Source organism: Anolis sagrei, chromosome 6 (genome assembly GCF_037176765.1).
Source record: "Anolis sagrei isolate rAnoSag1 chromosome 6, rAnoSag1.mat, whole genome shotgun sequence".
In the NCBI taxonomy this organism is placed as follows: domain Eukaryota; kingdom Metazoa; phylum Chordata; class Lepidosauria; order Squamata; family Dactyloidae; genus Anolis; species Anolis sagrei.
In genome coordinates this window covers 131492748-131511047 of record NC_090026.1, presented here as the reverse complement: position 1 = coordinate 131511047, position 18300 = coordinate 131492748, and the positions used below count along the sequence as shown (strand labels likewise).

The window sequence follows — 18300 nt, the reverse complement described above, 5'->3', positions numbered from 1 at the left end:
CCTGCAAACTTTTTTTTGGTTTACTTTTTTTTAATTTTTATTTTGTATTAACTATTTGACACAAACAATCTCATATATAATCAGAAAATATACATTCAAAAATAATGAAACATGTCTAGATCTGTATGCAGGTGGCAACTTATACAAAATAAGTATAACATACTTTACCATTAACTCAAGTTTAAAACATTTTCAATAGAAAATCCAGGCAAACTATTCCTAACTAGAACTATTTCCATCTAGATAACAGCAATAGTGCCATCAGCTACTTCTCCCCGCCCCCACCATATCCTATGCAAAAAATAAATAAATCCCAATGTATCTTTTTTTAATAAAATTCCTTACATGGCAAGAAATATATCTTCATGATCAAGAGAGTTTCAGAATTTGTCCAAATACATCCTGATATCACATTAATTTAAAAAAAACATAAGAATGGGAGCAGGCAACAAAGTCTTATGACTAGAGCTTTCTGACTATTTTACATAGACAGGGATGGACAATTGCAAAAACCCAATAGGTATAAATTGAAAGATGTCCAAAATCATAATCAAATGTTTCATTAACATTATGCCAACATACTTAACTTTTTCAGGAATCACTTTTTTTCAAGCATTCCAGCTTGTTCACATAGTATTCCATTTTTTTTTATTTAAAAAAATCCTTTCCCTCTTCTTTTTTTCCTTTTTCTCCCTTTCTTTTCTTGACAACCATACATAATCCCTTTTCTAAACATCAACATAGTGTACACATCTCAAGAGTTCCACCATAACACATATACCATGGAAAAGAAAGTCACACCAACAGAGCAACAAAGGATTCTTCATCATGTCTTTCTTCAGAAGGAAGTACAACTATTTGATGAAAATTAGGATTTTGTATTAGTCATGTGTCCTCTGCAAATTTGATGATCATGCCTTCTAACCCTTCCACACAGCTGAATAAAATCCCACATTTTCTGCTTTGAACTGGAATATATGGCAGTGTGGACTCAGATATCCCAGATCAAATAAGATATTGTGGGATTTTCTGCCTTGATATTCTGGGTTATATGGCTGTGTGAAAGGACCCTAACAGGCTTTGGCCTACTACTCTTTCAGTGGTGGGTTCACACTTTTGTAATCATATGTAATCATTTGTAAATCATCTATCAGACAAATGGCAAGTTGTTTAACCTCAGCAGACTGAAAGCCAAAACCAAGGTTACAACAACATCTGTTATAGAACTCCAGTATGCTGATGAAGATGTGGTCTATGCGCATTCAGAAGAAGACCTACAAGTCACTCTAAATATCTTCGCAGAAGCATACGAGAAGCTCGGCCAGTCATTGAACATTGAGAAAACTAAAGTGCTCTTTCAGCAGTCACCAGCCAACCCCTCTCCAACGTCAGAGATACAGCTTAATGGTGTAACATTAGAAAATGTTGGGTTGTTGTAGGTTTTTTCGGGCTATATGGCCATGTTCTAGAGGAATTTTCTCCTGACGTTTCGCCTGCATCAGGAGACGTCAGGAGAAAATGCCTCTAGAACAGTAGTTCTCAACCTGGGGTCCCCAGATGTTTTTGGCCTACAACTCCCAGAATTCCCAGCCAGTTTACCAGCTGTTAGGATTTCTGGGAGTTGAAGGACAAAAACATCTGGGGACTCCAGGTTGAGAACTACTTGCTCTAGAACATGGCCATATAGCCCGAAAAAACCTACAACAACCCAGTGATTCTGGCCATGAAAGCCTTCAACAATACATTAGAAAATGTTGACCATTTCCGCTACCTTGGCTGCCACCTCTCCACAAAAGTCAACATCGACACCGAAATACAACACCGCCTGAGCTCTGCGAGTGCAGCATTTTTCCGAATGAAGCAGAGAGTGTTTGAGGACCGGGACATTTATTTATTTATGTACTTTATTTGTATACCGCTGTTCTCAGCCCTTAGGCGACTCACAGCGGTTAACAACAAGAACAGCAAAAATTCAATGCTACAATAACACGGTATAAAAAACAGTTAACATCATAACACATTATACAATAATATACAATTATTAGCGCTGACATCCGTAGGGATACCAAGGTGTTTGTCTATAAAGCTATTCCCCTCCCAACCCTGCTATATGCCTGCAAAACGTGAACTGTCTACAGTCGTCACATGCAACTCCTGGAATGATTCCATCAGCGCCGACTCCGGAAAATCCTGCAAATCTCTTGGGAAGACAGGCTGGGAAATGTCAGTGTGCTGGAAGAAGCAAAGACCACCAGCATTGAAGCGATGGTCCTCTGACATCAACTCCGCTGGACCGGTCATGTTTTACAGCTTCCCAGTTGTCTGATATTTGTTATTAGCCGCCCCCCTATTTTAGATTCATACATGCACTTTAAACTGTAAGTTTAGTCTGTTTTATCTTTTTAATTTGTCTCTTTTATAACATGTTTTTAATCTGCTTTTATACCTGACCTACTTGGGAACTGCGATTCCCTTCCTTGGGCACCGGTGCCCCATTCTATACTGTGCTGGTCAAAGACCGTAATAAATCATTGATTGATTGACCTCAACTCCGCTGGACAGGCCATGTTGTCCGGATGCCTAACCACCGTCTCCCAAAGCAGTTGCTCTACTCCAAACTCAATAACGGAAAACGGAAAGTTGGAGGACAGGAAAAGAGATTGAAAGATGGGCTCAAAGCCAACCTTAAAAACTCTGGCATAGACACTGAGAATTGGGAAGCCCTGGCCCTTGAGAGCTCCAGCTGGAGGTCAGCTGTGACCAGCAGTGCTGTACAATTTGAAGAGGCACAAATGGAGGGCGAAAGAGAGAAATGTGCCAAGAGGAAGGCGCGTCAAGCCAACCCCGACCGAGACCGCCTTCCACCTGGAAACCGATGCCCTCACTGCGGAAGAAGATTCAGGTCAACAGTCACCTACGGACCCACAAGAATACTGATCATGGGATCGCCTAAGTAAGTAAGTAGTACGAGAGCAGTACGTGTGAAAAAGATCTTGGAGTCCTCGTGGACAACAAGTTAAACATGAGCCAACAATGTGATGTGGAGGCAAAAAAAGCCAATGGGATTTTGGCCTGCATCAAGAGGAGCCTAGTGTCTAGATCCAGGGAAGTCATGCTCCCCATGCTCTATTCCGCTTTGGTTAGACCACACCTGGAATATTGTGTCCAATTCTGGGCACCACAATTCAAGAGAGATATTGACAAGCTGGAATACTGTGTCCAGAGGAGGGCGACTAAAATGATCAAGGGTCTGGAGAACAAACCCTATGAGGAGTGGCTTAAGGAGCTGGGCATGTTTAGCCTGAAGAAGAGAAGGCTGAGAGGAGATATGATAGCCATGTATAAATATGTGAAAGGAAGCCACAGGGAGGAGGGAGCACGCTTCCTTTCTGCTTCCCTGGAGACTAGGACGCAATGGAACAATGGCTTCAAACTATAAGAGAGGAGATTCTATCTGAACATGAGGAAGAACTTCCTGACTGTGAGAGCCGTTCAGCAGTGGAACTCACTGCCCCAGAGTGTGGTGGAGGCTCCTTCTTTGGAAGCTTTTAAACAGGGGCTGGATGGCCATCTGTCAGGGGTGCTTTGAATGCAATATTCCTGCTTCTTGGCAGAAGGGGGGTGGACTGGATAATGGCCCAGGAGGTCTCTTCCAACTCTTAGATTCTAAGTAAGTAATCATTTGGAGGGACGGATCTAGAATACCTCTAATAGGAGGAGTGGGCCTGGTTGACACACCTCCACAACCAGATTAGGGCCCTTGATAGCAGACACCTCTGTCTTGTCTGGATTCAGTCTCAATGTTTTTTCAGTCTCAATCTGCAGCAGGCTTGGGCCAACTTGGGCCCTCCCCCTCTGATTAAACACACTCTGATTAAACATATAAATGTGGCCAAAACTCCCCGGCTCGGCTAGCTTCTTGCATTTTTCAGTTAACACACTCTGATTAAACATGTAACTGTGGCCAAAACTCCCAGGCTCAGCTAGCTTCTTCCAACTTGAGCCCTCCAGGTGTTTTGGACTCCAACTCCCAGCATTCCTAACAGCCTCAGGCCCTTTCCTTTTCCCCCTCAGGCGCTTAAGCCGCCTAAGCGGCTGAGGGAGAAAAGGAAGGGGCCTGAGGCTGTTAGGAATGCTGGGAGTTGGAGTCCAAAACACCTGGAGGGCTCAAGTTGGCCCAGGCCTATTTCACACTATCCAAAGGCCTTTTCCAAAGCCTTCCTTGCCTAGGAAAGGCCTCAAAAAGCAGGAGCCTCTTTTGAGGCCTAGTCGAGGCCTCCTCGCCCGCCCCCGGGCCCTTACCGGACTCCCCCGGCCGCTACATCCCACTCCATCCGCTTCCTCCGCCGCTTCTGCCGCCACCGGAAGTCTCCCTCAGACGAAAAAAAGGAGAGGGAGGAGCCGCAGCGAAGGCCGCTTCCGGTTTGGAAGCGTCACGTGACCCACGGAGGGTGGCACTTCCCTGTCTTCAAAGGATTACTCCTCTCAGAACTTCATTTCCCAGAAGCCTCAGCCAAGGCGGTCAATGGGAAGCTTTCTGGGAGATGGAGTCCACAAGGCCTGAAGAGGCTCAGGATTTTTTTTTGGACTTCATTTCCCAGAAGCCTCAGCCGCTTTAGTCAATGGGAAGGGCTTCTGGGAGATGGAGTCCTTAAGGAAGGAAGTGACGCCAGGAGTCCACAAAGCCTGAAGAGGCTCCCTCTCAGGATTTCTTGGACTTCATTTCCCAGAAGGCTCCGCCGCTTTGGTCAATGAAAACGGTTTATGGGAGATGTAGTCCAGAATTGCCTGAAGTCTATTTTATGGAAGGAAGTGACGCCATCGGTCAGCGACGCCGCCTCGTTTCTGCCTCCCGGCTTCCTGGCGTGGTTTCTTCGAGGTCAGGTGAGGGGCTGGAGGGCAGTGGGAGCGACTGGGCCGGACTGGGAACTACTGGGAAAAGCAGATAGCCTCAAGTGGTGGTTTGGGCCACTGAGCTAGGCCTCAGTGGGGATTGTGGCACCACTTTCAACTGCTTTGGCTCAATGCTGTGGAATCATGGGAGGTGTCGTTGGACGAGGCCTAGAATCCAAAGGGTATCAAACTGCGTTAATTCCACAGTGTAGACAAGGCCTGGGCCAACTTGGGCCCTCCAGGTGTTTTGGACTTCAATTCCCACCATTCCTAGATTTATTTATTTATCGTGTCATCCGCAACCAGACCATTGTATTACATTTCTAACACAACAAAACAAACAAACAGATTAAAAAAGCACAAATTTTGCAAACTTGGTAGTTGATTAAATGTCTTTTGACCAGTATCTGGCTCCTTGGAGTGCCTCTGGTGTTGCCGCAAGAAGGTCCTCCATTGTGCATGTGACGGGGCTCAGGGTGCATTGCAGCAGTTGGTCTCTGGTTTGCTCTTCTCCGCACTCGCATGTCGTGGATTCCACTTTTGGCCCCATTTCTTAAGGTTGGCTCTGCATCTCGTGGCGCCAGAGCGCAGTCTGTTCAGCGCCTTCCAAGTCGCCCAGTTTTCTGTGTGCTCAGGGGGGAGTCTCTCATTTGGTATCAGCCATTGATTGAGGTTCTGGGTTTGAGCCTGCCACTTTTGGGCTCTCGCTTGCTGAGGTGTTCCAGCGAGTGTCTCTGTAGATCTTAGAAAACTATTTCTAGATTTAAGTCATTGACGTGCTGGCTGATGCCCAAACAGGGGATGAGCTGGAGATGTCTCTGCCTTGGTCCTTTCACTATTGGCTGCAACTTCCCAGCGGATGTCAGGTGGTGCAATACCGGCTAAACAGTGTAATTTCTCCAGTGGTGTGGGGCGCAGACACCCTGTGATAATGCGGCATGTCTTATTAAGAGCCACATCCACTGTTTTAGTGTGGTGAGATGTGTTCCACACTGGGCATGCATACTCAGCAGCAGAGTAGCACAGCGCAAGGGCAGATGTCTTCACTGTGTCTGGTTATGATCCCCAGGTTGTGCCAGTCAGCTTTCGTATGATATTATTTCTAGCGCCCACTTTTTGCTTGATGTTCAGGCAGTGCTTCTTGTAAGTCAGAGAACGGTCCAGAGTGACTCCCAGGGATTTGGGTGCGCTGCAAGGCTCCAGTGGGATTCCTTCCCAGGTAATCATCCTCAGAGCTCGGGATGCTTTTCTGTTCTTGAAATGGGAGGCACATGTCTGTGTTTTAGATGGGTTGGGGATCAGCTGGTTTTCCCTGTAATAGACAGTAAGATATAGGGCTGTATGGAAGGGCCCTTAGACTCCTACATCCCTTTCTCTCTATCTCTGTGCATTTCTTTTTTAGTACCAAAGTGTAGCAATGTATATTTCTCCCTTTTCACTGATTCCGCCAGACATGCCTTTCTGCTTTAAGAGATTACAGTTTCCAGTCAAGATGGCATTTGGGCCAGTCACTCAAATGCTGTGGTATCAACTTACAATCACCATGCAATAATAATAATAATAATAATAATAATAATAATAATAATAATGTTACAATCCCAGGCGACAGCAGGATTGAAGAGAAACAACTGGAAAAGCTGACATGATATGAGGATTTAAACATTGAATCCAAAGACTCTGGCACAAACCAATCAAGGGTGTTCCTGTGGTGATCGGCACACTGGGTGGAGTGCTTAAAGACCTTATTTATTTTATTTATTTGGGGTGCATCTACCCCGCCCTTCTCAACCCCCTAGGGGGGACTCAGGGCAGCTTACAAAAGGCACAATTCGATGCCGACAGTTACAAAATACAATACAATATACAATACACAATTTACCATATACTATCACAGTTATAACTAATTAAAACAATCAACAGTATACTAGCATCAATAAAATATCTAGTGGTCAATGTTCACCAAATCCAAGTCCGTAAACCATTTTGCATTGTCATTGCCTTTCCTACTCTGGTCAGTATTGGTTGTCTTGTCCATCTGCCAGCTTACCCGAAAGCCTGGTCCCACATCCAGGTCTTTAGCATCCTTCTGAAGGAGAGGAGGGATGTTGATGTCCTAATTTCCCCGGGGAGTGCATTCCACAGGCGAGGGGCCACCACCGAGAAGGCCCTGTCCCTCGTCCCCACCAGTCTTGCTTGTGATAAAGGCGGGGCCGAGATCAGGGCCCCCCCAGCAGATCTTAGATTATGAGGTGGGACGTAGAAGGAGATATGTTCAGACAGGTACGCTGGGCTGGAGCCGTAAAGGGTTTTGTAGGTTAAAACCAGCACTTTGAATTGTGCTCGGAACTGGATTGGCAGCCAGTGGAGCTGACATAACCGGGGGATGGTATGCTCCCTGTATGACGCTCCGGTGAGTAGTCTGGCCGCCGCCCGTTGGACTAGTTGAAGTTTCCGAACAGTCTTCAAAGGCAACCCCACGTAGAGCATGTTGCAGTAATCTAGTCGGGATGTAACAAGAGCGTGGACCACCATGGCTAGATCCGACCTTGGCCTGCACTTAAATACAATTGGTGCTTACAAGATTACCATCTGCAAAAGGCCACCCTACTGGGATGTGTACGCATTATTTGCTGATACATCACACAGCCTAGACACTTGGGAACTGTCTGACGTGTGATCCAATACAACAGCCAGCAGAGTGTTTGCTGTAGACTCATCTTGTTGTGTTTCTAATAATAATAATAATAATAATAATAATTTGTTTGTACCCCGCCCTATCTCCTCAGGGTGGCTTCCAACATTATAACAGGCAAACATTCAATGCCTATATAAACAAAAAAAAATCCCAAAAGTTTTAAACGAAAGACAACACTAAATATTGTACAATAAACTAAAATAAACAGTTGCATTAAGTAATTATCATTAAATGCAATTAAAAAACCGGTGAGATAAAGTTTCATATCAGTTTATTTATTATTTATTTACTTTGCTTCTATACCGCTGTATCTCAAGCCCGAAGGCGACTCACGGCGGTTCACAAACAGTAAAAACAGTAGAAACAGTAGTGGTTCCATACAACATATAACAATTGACTAAACACATTATCCATAAATTAACAATAAGCAATTACAATGCACAATTATTACAAGAAACAACCGTACCCAACCTTCTCATCATCCAAGCGTAGTCCAGGTTCGTCGTCCATTGTTCCATTCCTATGTTCCATTACCAAATTGCACTAAATTACTCAAACGCCTGCACAAACATCCAGGTCTTCACCTTTTTGCGGAATACCATTAGAGATGGTGCTAGTCTAATGTCCGTAGGAAGGGCGTTCCACAGCCGAGGAGCCACCACCGGGAAGGCCCTATCTCTCGTCCCCGCCAGCCGAGCTTGAGAAGCAGGCGGGATCGAGAGAAGGGTCTCCCCAGAAGATCTCAAAGTCCTGGTGGGTTCATAGGCAGAGATGCGGTCAGATAGGTAGCTTGGGCCGGAACCGTTTTGCTTTCTCTCAGGCTTCTATTGACGCAGCCTAGAATGGCATTGGCCTTTTCAGCTGCAGCATCACACTGTGGACTGGTGTTCAGCTTGTACTCACCTTGTGAGGTTGAGACTCTATCCCTATCCAGTAGGATCCACTTGTTTTCGGAAAAACTCTTTATCTGTCTCAGGTGTTGCTTTGGCAATCAAGCCCTCCTGCTCATTCTGCTTCATGTGTTTTCCCCTTGGACAGTTATCTGTAGCATGTGCAAGAGTAGGTTCCCCAAATAATTTGTTTGTTTATGTTCCAGGTGGGTAAACAAAACAATATTGTTTATAAACAAGTTTTGAAATGAATTATCTATTTTATTATTATTATTATTAAACTTTATTTGTACCCCGCTAGCATCTCCCGAAGGACTCGATGCGGCTTACAAAGGCCGAGACCTCAACACACAATACAACAATACAAACCTAAGCAAATTAAAAACAATTAAAGCCATCTATTCTCCCACATTGATATTTTGCCACCCTCTGTTTTTTCCAACGTGCTTTGCATGTTTCTAGGGACCCTTCCACACAGCTCTATTCCTAGAATATCAAGGCAGAAAATCTCACAATATTTGTTGTGAATTGGGTTATCTGAGTCCACACTGCCACACATTCCAGTTCAAATCATATAATGTGGGATTTTATTTGGCTGTGTGGAAGGGGCCTAGATTTTCCATTTACCTGAGAGGGAGTTACAAGAACAAAGAACAGGTACTACATTTGATATTAGCAAAAGGCCGAGAAGCCAGTCAGCCCATTCCCAAACCACCTAACAGTTGCACGTCCAAAGCAATTTCTCTGCTCTCTCATCCTAACAAGACTGTAGTTGGAAGAGACCCAAAGTGACATCCAGTCCAACCCCCTTCTGCCAAACAGGAAAAACACAATTCGATCTCTCCCGACAGGTGGCCATCTAGCCTCTGCGTAAATGCCTTCAAAGAAGGAGCCTCCAATGGACTCCAAGGCAGAGAGTTCCACTGCTGAACAGTGCTAGCCACCTGGAAGTTCTTACTAACGTTGTGGTGGGATCTCTTTTCCTGGGATGTGAATATTGTAACATAATAAATGAAAGGATCAAGCATCTCCTACAACGGAAAAGATTTGTTTCTAGCCCTTCCATGTATTACCCCACTGGATGAGTGTCTCTCATTCAGAAGATCTCCATAAATCAGAACCAACTTGATAGTGATTAGTGACACTATCAGCAGCAGAACAACAATGAAGTTTAAAAGATTTTAACTGTTAATTTCTTAGTACTGTTTATAGTTCTATTCTATATCTTTGGGCACGGCTACATTGTAGAATTATTGCAATTTAACACACTTGACTTGACCTGCCCTGGCCCAATTATATAGAACCCTGGGATCTGTAGTTTGGTGAAGCACCAGCCCTCTTTGGCAGAAAAGGCTAAGGACCTTGCAAAACTACAATTCCCAGGATGCAATAGCATTGAGGATATGTCCATTCAATTGTTGTCAAATTGCATTTGTTCTACAGTGTAGATACACCTTTTCTGTCCTGTTTTCTACTGCTTTAGGAAGAAGTTGTTACAATAATATTGTGTGCACAGAGAACATCATAAAACTCCTTTCTTTTATTGTTCCTTTATTGCAGAATGAGAGAGAGAGAGTTAATGAGAAAATGACAGGCCTGCAGCCAAACTAAGGCGTTTACTGCAAAAAAAGGTGAGGTCTAAATCAACGGTTTCCCCATCTGTAACTTTAGCCTGTTAACTGTTAAAATGCTATTGCAACTTTGGTTTCCTGAGTGAGTGCGGTTGCATCACATTGCTGTCGAAGCTCCCATGCTCAAAACCGGTGTATTTGTTTGAAGGAAAAGGCAGCAGAAGATTCCTAAACTGCTAACCAGGATTGGCCTGGATTATTACTTGAGTGGGAAATCTCCAGGAAGGGAATCTTCTGGGAAGGATCTGTCTGAAATCTTCCTACGTTCAGTTGCTTCTTCTGTAAGGCCCCATCTACACTGCCCAGATGATCTGTCTTGTACTGGATTACACTAGGCTCCTTCTACACGGAAATTGTTGTTGTTCATTCGTTCAGTCGTCTCCGACTCTTCGTGACCTCATGGACCAGCCCACGCCAGAGCTCCCTGTCGGCCGTTACCACCCCCAGCTCCCTCAAGGTCAGTCCAGTCACTTCAAGGATGCCATCCATCCATCTGGCCCTTGGTCGGCCCCTCTTCCTTTTGCCTTCCACTTTCCCCAGCATAATTGTCTTCTCTAGGCTTTCCTGTCTCCTCATGATGTGGCCAAAGTACTTCAACTTTGTCTCTAGTATCTTTCCCTCCAGTGAGCAGTCGGGCTTTATTTCCTGGAGGATGGACTGGTTGGATCTTCTCGCAGTCCAAGGCACTCTCAGCACTTTCCTCCAGCCCCATAGCTCAAAAGCATCAATCTTCCTTCGCTCAGCCTTCCCTAAGGTCCAGCTCTCACATCCGTAGGTGACTACAGGGAATACCATGGCTTTGGCTTTGACTACACGGAAATAAAATACAGATTATCAAAGCAGATAATCCACATTATCTGCTTTGCACTGGATTAGATGAGTACACTGCCAGATATTCTAATTCAAAGCAGATAATCTGGATTTTATAGGACAGTGGAGAAGGGCCCTCAATCTGCACGGACCCTTTGTGATGGGTGATCAGTGTCCTGCCAAGTGGTCAGCTAATATATTCTTGTCTACAGGGTTTACCTTTACAAAGTGGACCTGTCTGTCATCTCAATCTGCCAGTATGGTCAATCGTTATTAGGTTATTGCTGAACTCAACCAATTATTCTGGGAATGCTCTGTCCCAGAGCCAGGATTTCACTAGCTTTCTGAAGGTCAGGAGGGAAGGGGCAGATCTAATCTCCATTGGGAGAGAATTCCACAGCTGAGGGGCCATCACCGAGAAGACCCTGTCTCTCGTCCCCACCAGATGCGATTGCGAAGGTGATGGGACTGAGAGCAGGGCCCCTCCAGAAGATCTTAGCAACCATAGGGGAGAATCCGTTCGGGGAGGTAAACTGGTCAGAAGTGGTCTTGTTTCTGTATTGTAGGGCCGTACTCTTCCTTCCTTAGGCTTGGAAATAAATGTACCTAGTAAATCATTCATATTCCCACAGATCTTGGGCCATGAGCTGATGCCCCTCCAGCGCACCTTCGTTTCCAAGGCTTCTTCGTTTCCAGGATGGCGGCCAAGCTGGCCCAGCGCTGGTTCCGGCTCTACAGGGTCTCCTCTCCGTTGTGCCTCCAGGCCAGCGCTGGTTCCGCTAGAATCCAAGTGGCGAGAGTCTCATCCCAGCTGCCGCTCGCCTTAGTGACCACCTGTAGTGGCTCAGTGCCGGCAGACAAGCCCTCCGTCAAGGAGCCACCTAAGACGCCCCCGGAGCTCAGCCCTCTGGATCACATCATCGGCAAGACCCCCACGGCCGAGGAACTCTTGCGCTTAGTGGACCTTTACCCCATCAATGGAAACCAGGCCGCCCTGATCATCACGCGGCTCTCCCGGATGGTGACCGAGAAGAAACTGGACCCTGGGAGCTTTATGGAAGACGCCCGCTTTCAGCAGCTGCTTCAGACCGTGCACACGCAGGTAAGGCCCGTGCTTCTTGGCTGGAAACAGTGGTTGAAATCCTGTGTAGTCAAACATGACTGCAATGATGGTACTCAGGCATTTTGCTACTTGGGATGATGCCAGTCCTTCGAGACCTGCCCTTAACCCAGGCAGACTCTCAGCTGATGTCTTCCTGTCAATCAATGTTTCTCAACCTGGGGGTCGGGACCCTTGGCAGGGGTCATGAGGGGATGTCAGAGGGGTCGCCAAAGACCACCAGAAAACACAGTATTTTCTCTTGGTCATGGGGTTTTCTGTGGGAAATGTGGCCCAATTCTATCATTGCTGGGGTTCAGAATGCTCTTTGATTTTTTGGTAAACTATAAATCCCAGCATCTACAATTCCCAAATGGCAAGGTCCAATTTCCCCCAACTCCATCAGTGTTCACATTTGGGCATATTGAGTATTTGTGCCAAGTTTGGTCCAGATCCATCATTGTTTGATTCCACAATGCTCTCTGGATGTAGCTGAACTACAACTCCAAAACTAATAATAATAGATATGAAGATTTAAAGATCGAACTGCAAAGACTCTGGCACAAACCAGTCAAGGTGGTACCAGTGGTGACTGGCACACTGGGTGCAGTGCCTAAAGACCTTGGTCTGCACTTAAACACAATCACCAACTGCCAGCTGCAAAAGGCCACCTTACTAGGATCTGCCTGCATCATTCGCCCGTACATCACACAGTTCTAGACACTTGGGAAGGATCTGACGTGTGATCCAATACAACAGCCAGCAGAGTGACCTTGTTTGCTGTGGACTCATCTTGTGGTGCTTCAAATAATAATAATATCAATAGGAGTATAGTGTCTAGAAGTCATGCTCCCCATGCTCTATTCTGCTTTGGTTAGACCACACCTGGAATATTGTGTCCAATTCTGGGCACCACAATTCAAGAGAGATATTGACAAGCTGGAATACTGTGTCCAGAGGAGGGTGACTAAAATGATCAAGGGTCTGGAGAACAATCCCTATGAGGAGCAGCTTAAAGAGCTGGGCATGTTCAGCCTGAAGAAGAGAAGGCTGGGAGGAGACATGATGGGAGCCATGTATAAATATGTGAGAGGAAGTCATAGGGAGGAGGGAGCGAACTTGTTTTCTGCTGCCCTGGAGACTAGGACAAACAACATATTAAACCAGGCATGGGCCAACTTCAGCCCTCCCTCCAGGTGTTTTGGACTTCAAATTCCATAATTCCTAACATCCAAAATACCTGGAGGGAGGGCCAAAGTTGGCCCATGCCTGTATCAAGAACATTAATGTCCTAGATTGTCAAGATATAACAACTTTATATAACTTCTCTGAGTCCCTTTGGGGAGATAGAGTGGTATATAAGTGTTGTTGTTGTTGTTGTTGTTGTTGTTATAATTATTATTATTTGCACTTTGCAATTTTTTTGCTAAGCTCAGAGGCAAACATGTGCCTCTACCTATGAGCATTGAGCAAATAGGCATACAGTGTTCCCTCACTTATCGCGGGGGTTCAGTTCCAGGACCACCCGCGATAAGTGAAAATCCGCGAAGTAGGGATGCTATATTGATATTGATATTTATACATTCTTTTATATATTATTTCTTACCCGTGCTTCCTTACCTGCCTCCTGGCCCATCTTGAGGGCGCCTGCCTGCCTCCCTGGCCTCCGCAGCCACGCAGGCACAGCAGGCCAGGGAGGCAGGCCTTCCCCACCACGTCTCAGGCCGCCACACTTCTGGGGCCTGTGGAGGCCAGGGAAGCAGGCCTTCCCCACCACATCTCAAGCTGCCACACTTCCAGGGTTCCTGACTTCCACTTTTCAAAAACCCGCAAAACAGCGAGTCCAGGAAAAGCGAACTGCGAAGTAGCGAGGGAACACTGCATGTCCAGGGGCTGTTGTGGTTCAACAGTCTCCTGAACAGCCTGATGGGTTTGAGTCTCCTGAGCAGCCTGATGGGTTTCAATTTTCTCAGCCTGCAGTAGAGTTGGAGAAGCAGTTCTCAGGACAGGAATGCAGATGATAAGGATGAGGCCCAGGTGCTGCTTCAAAGAGATAACAGAACTGTGAGAAGGAGCTCACGTTAGGTCAGCGAAGGGTCAAGGGAGCAGTGGGAAAGTAGATTGTTTTGATGTGTAAAAGTATTTAGGGCTTTCACTGGCAATTCACAGCTGTCAGTTTCAACGTGTCTATGCTAGCAGCTTCATGATCCTGCATTGGGAGACAGGAGGCTTGGAGCCTGGGTTTCTTCGTGCTGCTTTTGGATTAAGTTGCATGGCACAGGGTTTGTGCTTCCTACTTCATGACTCTTGATTATCCTGATTTTCTCTGAAGGATTTCCGTGCATTTTACTGAACTTTGTATTGACTTAACCTTTGCCTTCTTTTGGAAACCTTACAATAAACCATAATTCTTACAGCCGTGGTCTGGTGGTGTTTGAGAGCAAGGTGAAGCTTAATCTGAGGCGCAACAGGGCTGTCCAGGACAGTCCAGGACAGGAAAATCCCTCTGACTTTAACCACCACACCATTGGAACAATTGGATGATGAGACTGGATCTTGATTTTAACTATGAGACGATATGAGATTTTGTATGATGTTTAATTTATTGTTATAATGCTGTTGTTTTAATTGTTTTTAACTGTTTTATGATGTTTTAAGCATTGAATTCTGTTATTGTGAACCGCCCTGAGTCGCCCGAGGGCTGAGAAGAGCGGTATACAAATATAGTAATTAAATAAATAAATTTTATTGAAGATAATTTAAAAGCAACAAGGTAAAAAACACTTTAAAGAAATAGGTAAATCAAGTTAAGTAGAAAGATAAGCAGGAACAAAGTAGTCCAGGGTAATAGTGCAGCAAAGTCCATAAAAACAAAGGCAAAACTTCCCAAATAACATGCAAAGAATCAGGAAACATTAACCCAGGGGTCTTCAAACTTTTTAAACAGAGGGCCAGGTCACAATCCCTCAAACTGTTGGAGGACTGGATTATAATTTGAAAAAAAAACTTGAATTCCTATGCACACTGCACATATCTTATTTGTAGTGCAAAAAAATTAAAAACAATACAATAATTAAAATGAAGACCAATCTTAACAAACATAAATTTATTAGTATTTCAATGGGATGTGTGGGCCTGCTTTTGGCTGATGAGATAGGATTGTTGTTGTTGTTGTGTGCTTTTGAGTCGTTATGGACTTAGGTTGACCCTGAGTGAGGGCCAGGTAAATGACCTTGGAGGGCCGCATCTGGCCCCCGGGCCTTAGTTTGAGGACCCCTGCATTAACCCAAGGCATGAATATAGACCATAAAATCCAAGAATCAAAACCATGAAACAAAGGCACTTAAAACATGAATTTCCCAGGCAAAACTTCCATGAACAAGAATGAGATCTTGACTTGATTCCAAACGTTGCTTCAGCTGACTACATATCCTGTACTTGGGGCTTTTATCTCCTTCTTAGCTATGTCTTTAGCACTCAGAAATGGGTTTCGCTTTAGCTGAGAATTGCTTATCTTTTTCTCTCGGAGCCCGGCAGACCGCCAAAGCGACTGTTCGGCTCTCCTGTTTTGACTGATCTCGTGTCTATTTATTTACTCATTAATTTCTGCAGCTGGGCCAGGTGTCGAGCTGTTTTCATGTTCCCTATCATGGAAACTCTCTGGTAACAATTCAGAAAGCCCACCACCATCCCCACTCCCCTCAGGGACATTCTCATGGGAAACTACACTTTGAACAGGGATTTCCTGGTCATTCTCTGCATCAGAATCACTGCCCAAACCATTGCCATCTTGAAACTCATTGGCATCACTCCCCACATCCAAAGCACCCTGATCCTGGAACACAATCACAGGCTGGGCTCCAACACTTGGTGGGTCTGGGGACGGTTCTTCTGCCCAGGCAGGACACCCCCAAATGGCTGCAAGTCAACCCTTGTATTCCCTGCCCAGGTGTCTCGGGTGTGGAACGCCGCCTTGGCCAACCTCCTGCGCAGCCTCTACCTGCTGGGCCTGGACCGGAGCCGGAAGGAGCTGCTGTCTGTGGAGCAAGAAGTGCGCTGGCGGTTGCGGCGGCTGACCTTCCGGCACTTGGCCGCTCTGGCTGAACAGGTGGCCGCCGGGGCCGTGGAGGGAGGGCAGCGCGTGCTGCTGAGCGACCTGGTCAAGCAGCTGGAGCTGCGCTGGACGGAGATCGAAGACACCAGGACCGTGGTGGCCCTGATGGGCAAAGTGGGGGCGCTCTCCCCCGTCCTGATGGAGCGCCTGGAGGACAAGGTACGGATTCCTCTCAAGGGAGACCAGGGAGCGTGGTCCACTCCTTCCTAAATACACACTAGACTCTCAATTAACAGGTGTTTTGACCCCTCAGGGCCTGGAGATGGCCGAGCAGTTCACTCCGGAGGACACCCGGAAGGTGGCCCTGGCCTTGGCACTCCAGAACCGCCGCTCCGTCCCGCTGCTCCGGGCCTTGTCCTACCACTTGGTCCAGAAGCATTTCGCCCTCAGCCCCGCCGTCCTCCTCGACCTGGTCTTTGCCTATGGTGAGTGGGGTGGACCTCTTCTTTCGCCTCCCTCTGTTCTGTACTGTATGTTTTCATGAGCGCAGGTGGGATGCAGAAGTGTGTGTCTTCCTTTTCGTGCCTTGCAAAAGGACTGGAGGGTTGGAAAGAGCACAGACAATGGGAAATAACAGAAATGGTTTGGATACTTAGCAGATGGAGTACCCAATGGCGCAGCAGGTTAAACCACTGAGCTGCTGAACTTGCTGACCAAAAGGTTGGAGGTTCAAATCCGGGGAGTGGGGTGAACTCCCATTGTTAGCCCCAGCTTCTGCCAACCTAGCAGTTTGAAAATATGCAAATGGCAGTAGATCAATCAGTACTGCTTCTGGTTTTTTGGGGGTTTTTTTGTTGTCAGGAGGGACTTGAGAAACTGCAAGTCGCTTCTGGTGTGAGAGAATTGGCCGTCTCCAAAGACGTTGCCCAGGGGACGCCCGGATGATTTGATGTTTTTATCATCCTTATGGGAGGCTTCTCTCATGTCCCCGTATGAGGAGCTGGAGCTGATCAAGGGAGCTCATCCGCCTCTCCCCGGATTTGAACCTGTGACCTGTCGGTCTTCAGTCCTGTCGGATACAGGGGTTTAACCCACTGCGCCACTGCTTCTGTGAGAAGGTAACAGTGCTCCATGCAGTCATGCCTATGGCCACATGACCTTGGAGGTGCCTAAGGACAACGCCGGCTCTTCAGCTTAGAAATGGAGATGAGCACCAACTCCCAGAGTCGGACACAACTGGATTTAACGTCTGGGGAAACCTGACTTTTTTTAACTTAGTAAACTATATTACTTAGTGGATCATATTGTTGTAACTTGCCCTGAGTCGTGAGGAGAGGCAGGTAAGAATTATTATTATTATTACTTAAATAATAATAATAATGATAATAATTTATTTAAAACATTTATATTCCCCCCTTCTCACCCCGAAGAGGACTCAGGGCGGAGCACAGCATATATATGGCAAACATTCAATGCCGGGACAAGAATTTATTATATGCATAAATAAACATTAAAATTATTTATCTCGATATTGAAATACACGGTTTTAAAGTGGCTTGGTCAACTGCGTCAAGTCTAATTGGCCTGGTAAAGGTTCCTATTGCTGCTTTATTGCCCTGTCCCAAAAGCTTGGTCCCACAGCCAAGTTTTGAGCATCCTTCTGAAGGACAGGAGGGAGGGGGCCCATCTGATCTCAACAGGAAGGGAGTTCCACAGCCAGGGAGCAATCACCGAGAAGGCCCTCTCTCTCACTTCTCCACCAATTGCAATAATAGTAATAATAATACTTTATTTATGTTCCGCTCTATCTCCCCGAGGGGACTCAGAGTGGATTACAGCATATATACAGGCAAACATTTAATGCCTTTGATACAATGAAATACAATGCAAATACAGATTCGTAGACAAAGGCAAAGGCTTTCCTGTGATTGTGGCGCAGCTGGCTGAGTGTCAGCTGCATTAAGATCACTCTGACCAAAAGGTCATGAGTTCAAAGCCAGCCCGGGTTGGAGTGGGTTTCCAACTAATTGTGTAGCCTGTTGTCGACCTTTGCAACCCGAAAGATAGTTGCATCTGTCAAGTAGGAAAATTAGGTACCACCTTAAAGTGTGGGGAGGCTAAATTAACTAATTTATGAGCCCATAAAGAAGACTCCAGCAGAGCATTCCAGCGGGGAAGCGTGCGGGGAATGCGGAAGTACTTCATCAGCATCGCAGATGGACGATGAA

General features: G+C 46.0%; 2 protein-coding genes across 4 annotated transcripts in view; one reads left to right on the top strand and one right to left on the bottom strand.

The window, feature by feature from the left end:
* Window positions 1–4397, bottom strand: part of ADIPOR1 (adiponectin receptor 1) — a 41755-nt gene extending 37358 nt beyond the window's left edge. The window contains exon 1 of the mRNA XM_060782752.2: window positions 4303–4397. The gene's annotated coding sequence lies outside the window, so the exon portion shown is untranslated. The remainder of the gene's footprint in view (window positions 1–4302) is intronic.
* A 402-nt stretch (window positions 4398–4799) lies between these two features.
* TBRG4 (transforming growth factor beta regulator 4) overlaps window positions 4800–18300 on the top strand; it is a 33585-nt gene continuing 20084 nt past the window's right edge. Inside the window, exons 1-5 of one of the 3 annotated variants that reach the window (XM_060782750.2) lie at window positions 4800–4879; window positions 10039–10109; window positions 11552–12021; window positions 15968–16291; window positions 16386–16557. In XM_060782750.2, the coding sequence (XP_060638733.2) occupies window positions 11617–12021; window positions 15968–16291; window positions 16386–16557 (901 nt within the window). In that variant the 5' untranslated portion in view covers window positions 4800–4879; window positions 10039–10109; window positions 11552–11616. Of the gene's footprint in view, window positions 4885–10038; window positions 10110–11551; window positions 12022–15967; window positions 16292–16385; window positions 16558–18300 lie in introns of all 3 variants that reach the window. The other 2 variants (XM_060782749.2, XM_060782751.2) reach the window with 2 other exon arrangements.